We start from the raw sequence: 5,942 nt of genomic DNA, 5'->3' as shown, positions 1-5,942 counted from the left end.
CACACACACACACACACACACACACACACACACACACAGACACAAACACACACACACACACACACATGCACAGACACACACATGCACAGACACACACACACACACACACACACACACGCACAGACACACACATGCACAGACACACACATGCACAGACACACACATGCACAGACACACACACACACTGTACTGTGTTAGAATGGCCTGTGGGGGCACCTGGGTTGTGTCTGCGTATTTTCTGCCTGAGCGATCACGCCTTAGCTGATGAAGTGTGGGATTTAAGTTGGGGCAAAGGGAACACCTTAAGATTGCAGGACGGACACTTGGGAGGCACCGAACACTTAAGTACCGGAGTCTTGGAGCCGGGCTGACTACAGAGGTGCTCCCCAAGGTCAAACACGTGCCAAGGTCGTACATGTCTGCACTTAAGTTCAGGAACAACCTTAAATGATTTAGCTGGGTTGAGAATACTGATAGGAGAGTAGATGGTTTGGAAGAAAATTTTAAGGCATAAAATCGGGGCTTTGGGAAAATTTAATCTGATTTTTATTTGTAACACACTTATAATGAGTATCAATCACAATTTTTGCAAACTTTTAATTCATAAACAGATGATTCCATTTGTATGAGTAACTGTAACATCCTTATTCCCTTTTAGAAGTCAATAATTGTTTGGAAAAACAGAGCAAAAACTATAAAATTATGATAACTTTATATAAAAAGAGAAAAAACAAACTCATGGTACCAAAATTGATGGCAATAATTCTTTAGTTGATGTGAAACATGATATTTTGCATATTGGCCCAGTCACCAGTCAACTTGCCACATCCATTATGTAACCCAACACCATAGATTGTCTGCTACAGCACCAATTGTTTGTTCTGGATAAATATTTAAATGAATGAAAAGAAGAAAAAGGTGATATGTAACATGATATTGGCGCATACATGTATTGGCCCAGACAACAGTCCGCTGTCCTGCAACTTGCTACATAATGTAATTTGATACCAGTGTGTCTGCCACAGCACCAATTACCATGGTGACAGAAGTCTGGCAAATTATATATATAATATTATATAATATTTCTTAAAGTAGACTTGAAACATGCTATTGTTGCCTTATGGCCCAGATACCAGTCAACTTGCCCCATCCATAATGTCAGCATATTTATGGGTTGGCTTCTGCTGGAGTTTATAGTATTGATTCAAATTGACATTTCACAAGTCGAACGTGAACGGAAAAACAAAACTTCGCAAAATCGGTGCGTGCAAATTTATATAAGGTAGCCTGCTACATCTGCTTGGAGATTATTTTTTACACCAAGTCTGGCCAGCTGATTTGGTGTAGAGCGTTGTTGGGACCCCCCCATGCAGGCCCTCAAAAGATTGACAGGTACATGTATGTGGGACTGTCGTAGTTAAGGTGGCCCGCAAGCCCTTTTCCGTAGAGCGTAATCGGCCGTTTTAATTCTACGTAGAGCGTAGACGGACCGCTCTTCTCATTTTGCGTAGAGCGTATTCGCCATTTTAATTCTACGTAATGCGTTGTAGCCACCTGGAATTTATTGTAAAGTGTAATTGAGAGGTTTCCGAATTCAGCGTAGAGCGTTGTTGGGACCCCCCCTTGCAGACCCTCAGTTGATAGTCCATTTATTCCTGCCGCCAAGTCTAGTCGGCTGATTTAGCGTAGTGCGTTGTTGGGACCCCTCCATGCAGGCCCTCATAAGATTGTTGGGACCCCCCCCCCATGCAGGCCCTCATGTATGTGGGCCTGTTGTAGTTAATAGTCCATTTATTCCAGCCACCAAGTCTGGCCAGCTGATTTAGCGTAGAGCGTTGTTGGGATCCCCCCATGCAGGCCCTCATGTACATGTATGTGGGCCTATTGTAGTTAATAGTCCATTTATTCCTGCCGCCAAGTCTCGCCGGCTGATTTAACGTGGAGCGTTGTTGGGACCCCCCCATGCAGGCCCTCATGTATGTGGGCCTGTTGCAGTTAATAGTCCATTAATTCCTGCCACCAAGTCTCGCCGGCTGACTTAGTGTAGAGCATTGCTCGCGTTGTTGGGACCCCCCATGCAGGCCCTCATAAGATTGTTGGGACCCCCCATGTAGGCACTGATGTGTGTGGTCCTGTTGTAGTTAATAGTCCATTTATTCCTGCCGCCAAGTCTGGCCGGCTGATTTGTGCAGTTAGTGAGAACAGCGGCGGGCGGCCTGGCTGAAAAATTACCCACTTCCCGGCGGGAAATTAGCTGTGTTATTGCCTGGCCTTGGACAGGAAGTGGGACATGCAAACTGGACCAGAAGGCTCCAGCTTACATTACTTAGTACACTCTAGCTTGTACATGTACATGTATGATAACTGTGGATCATAACTAAATACCCTTCAATCTGAGCTTCAGTCTCTGGCCTGTTTTTCACATGTTTTTAGGCATTTTTATCAATATTATATCATATATAATCTTGACATATATATGCATAATATATAATCAGTGAACTGAACCAGAAGTAACGCTCGAGCTAAATGCTCTCAAACCAGAGTTTTAGGCCCAAGTTTCTGAGGTGTTTAATATGTGTTTTTATCAATATCAGGCTTCCTTTTTTTTTTGTTCCAGTGTCTTTTTTTCAACAACCAACTGGACCAGAAGTCTCTTACATTACTTACGCTCTAGCTTGTACTGTACAATGTACATGTAACGTTATGATACAGTACCAGGGTCCAGTGCTGTGGAACCAGCTCACAATAGAACAGAGAAAGCTCCGAACTGTAACGGCCTTCAAAAACTCATTGTAATTATATTGTATTTGTACTGCTGTATGGCTATTATGTGCTATGTACTGTGTTGTTATCATTGTATTGTTTCTGCATTTTTATTGTACCCAGATCTACCTGAAAAACAGGTCAAATGACCTGAGTGTATCTTCTGGTTAAATAAATAAACTGAAACTGATAAATCTAACCAAAATTTAGACACTATAGAACAAGCTACCGCGTGATTGTTTCCCCAATGGGTATAACCTTAAACTTTTGAAGTCTTCTTGGCATAGATGACTCAGATAAAATGAATTCACTCTATTCGGATACATTTTGTAAATACATTGTATTAGAATTAAGTGTAGTATCATTATGACAACTTTCTTTTTTTAACTTATTTATAAAGTCAATTTGCACTTTTATTGACAATGACAATGAAGTATGTTGCATATTCATTCCCCATTTAGGCTAAATACAGTAAATAAGGTAGCTTCAAGAGAGTAATATATTTTTGAATGGTTTATTTGTAGTAAAACAACAAGAAGCATTTCAAGTCTGCCAACTGAATTACACACTTCTTTACATATACTTTAAGTCACAATTCTTAAGTACACTAAAAATACTGAGAGGAAACTATAATATATAATACGGAAACTCAGAAGAAATGTATGATAGGGAAACTAGGCTATGTTTTATACATTATGTATATTACCTAAAATATGTAATGATTTACATGTTTCTCTTCTTCTCTCTCGAGATACATGTATTTTTAGAAAAAATTACAGTTTTTTTCATTACATTATTGTTTACTGATTAAATTATCTATCATATTCTCTATTCCTACTTTTGATCAATATATAATAATATCCTTTGTTACATGTAGGTGTACATTTTCTGTTCTAACTGTATCTATTAGTGGCAAACTTTGATTTTAGTTAAGTATATTCTAGAAGGCCTTTAGGCTGGGATCTTGAGTAGTTTATTTTAAGATGAATTCTTTCTACCAGATAGTTACCTGTGCTAAAGTAAAAAGCTTTATATTAAACAACAGAGTTTACACATTGATATTCTTACAGATTGGTTTACTAATAGACTAAATTGTTTGCTTTAAGATTTTTTAATCACCTCACTTAGATTCAGAAGTTCTGGAATATGCTGACTTTGTCCTCCATATGATTAGTTACTACCAGCTGTCCCTGTGTTGCCATGGCAACAGCCTGTGGCCTCACCATGTCTGTAGTGATGTGTTTGAGGAATTTTCCTGTCTTGTCAAACATCTCCACACGGTCATTTCCCCAGTCTGCCACGATGATGTTACCTGTCCTGTCTGTACAGATGCCATGGGGATGCTTTAGCCGACCTTCACCACTTCCCCTGCCTCCAAACTGGAACAGAAACTGTCCGTCCTCAAAGCTGTACACAAAGACACGGTGATTGTCCTTGTCTGACACAAGAATGTTCCCTTCCCTGTCCACAGTGATGTACTGTGGTCCCTTCATCCCCTGCTGCTGACCGCCAGTTCCCACAAGTGTTCCATCTGGCCTGAACACCAAAACTTCACCATGTCGGTTGTCCCTGTCTCCTGTGGTTTGTGTGATGAGGATGTGGTTCCTCCTGGTGTCCACGGCAACTCCTCTGGGCCACCCTGTCTCCTGTAGGTCAATCTTCCTCAGCACGCTGCCCTGTTTGTTGAACTGTACAGCAAAGTTAGCAGAGTATGTGTACCCCACCCACACTCGCCCCACTACCCACAGGTTCCCCTCCCCGTCCATGGCCATATCATATGGGTACATCTCCTGTTCACCTGACACGACTGCTGGGAACTGTCGTACAAACGTTCCCTGCAGGGTGAAGACTTGGATTCTCAGGTTCCCCCTCCCTACTACAAAAATCTCCCCTTCATCTGACACTGTGACACCCCATGGACGCCTGAACTGTACATGTCCTGTTCCTGATCCCAGTCCACCAAATGTCACCTTCTGAGGCTGATGCTCCTCTTGCCTTTGGTTACCATGGTGATGACCTGTGCCCCTTGCTGCAAGTGCTGCTGGGATTGGTGCAGATGGGAGAGACTGGACCGTCACATGTCCCAATACTGGCACGGGGGTGTCTGTGGGCTGAAAGACAGCAGGCTGGGTTTGTACAGGAGTTGGTGCTGCTTTTCCTCTGTACTTTCCTACCACCTCTGTCAGAGCGGTTTGCTGACCGAGAATCTCGACCCCTCCCTGCTGCAGTTCTTGTTCTGCTCGATCACAGGCAGCAGACAGTTCATTGACATTTGCCAACACTCGGTCCCTTTCAGTCTGTATTTTCTCCAAGTTTTTCGTGTGATTTTGTTCCACTTTTGCCAAGAGTTCATTGCAAGCCTGAGTGATAGCATTGTCTGTCTGCTGTTTCTGTTCATTCAGGATTTTTTCAGTCTCTCTCAGACCTCTGATGAAGCCACAGTAACTTTCCAGAATGTTCCTCCCCTCATGGATCAAGGCCTGGACTGTAGGTCTGCTTTCCTGTCCAGCTTTTTTGATGGTTGTTAGAAGATGACCATTATGAGCCCCCTCTATGCACTCGTCACAAACTGGCATCTGACATTGTTTACAGTATATTCTGTACACTTCAGTAGGGTGAAAAAAGCACCTGTTTGCAGACTGGGGTTGCTGCCTTGTTTCCTCTGATGTTGTAGCTTGTTGTTGGAACTTCTCACACATGTTTGCTGCCATGAGATTGTCTGGCAAACCTGCGACCCCCCGGGGTGGCAGCCTGACCTGACGACGACAGATTGGGCACCAGAAGGTCCCTCCCCACCCTGCAACACCCTGTAGGCAGCCCTGACAGAAGGTGTGCTGACAGGGCAGCACCTTGGGCCTGGTGAACAGCTCCAGGCAGATGCTGCAGGACAGTTCTTCACGGATTTGTGTCCCCAAACTAGACGGTGCAGCCGCCATTTTGCTGTGTTTTCAAATGTGTGACGCCAGAGCCGTCTAGAGTTTCAGTTAGGCATAGGGAAAAAATGTTTTGTTCCTGTTTTAGTCATGTAAAAATTAGGGTTAGTAGGTAGGGATTTTTTTGTTGTTGTTTTTTTATATTTCTGAATCAGTGATATCTCTATAGGGGTCCAACTTGTACAATACAGTAAATTAGCAATTTGAAAGTAAAACTTGCATGAGGACAATTTTATTTTCAATGTC

General features: G+C 42.8%; 1 protein-coding gene across 1 annotated transcript; it reads right to left on the bottom strand.

Moving 5' to 3' along the window:
• Nucleotides 1-3,733: 3,733 nt before the first annotated feature.
• LOC109479176 (tripartite motif-containing protein 3-like) lies at nt 3,734-5,706 on the bottom strand. The gene has a single exon (XM_019781071.1). It carries the CDS (start codon nt 5,697-5,699, stop codon nt 3,894-3,896), a length of 1,806 nt encoding a protein of 601 aa, XP_019636630.1. The 5' UTR covers nt 5,700-5,706; the 3' UTR covers nt 3,734-3,893.
• Nucleotides 5,707-5,942: the final 236 nt, after the last annotated feature.

Source organism: Branchiostoma belcheri, unplaced genomic scaffold (assembly GCF_001625305.1).
Source record: "Branchiostoma belcheri isolate BF01 breed outbred unplaced genomic scaffold, Haploidv18h27 scaffold1061, whole genome shotgun sequence".
Classification (NCBI taxonomy): Eukaryota; Metazoa; Chordata; class Leptocardii; order Amphioxiformes; family Branchiostomatidae; genus Branchiostoma; species Branchiostoma belcheri.
This window is presented reverse-complemented; position numbering and strand designations above follow the sequence as displayed.

Bases quoted from the DNA above. Each gene is read 5' to 3' on its own strand.
- LOC109479176 (XM_019781071.1), bottom strand. From the start codon at position 5,699: ATGGCGGCTGCACCGTCTAGTTTGGGGACACAAATCCGTGAAGAACTG.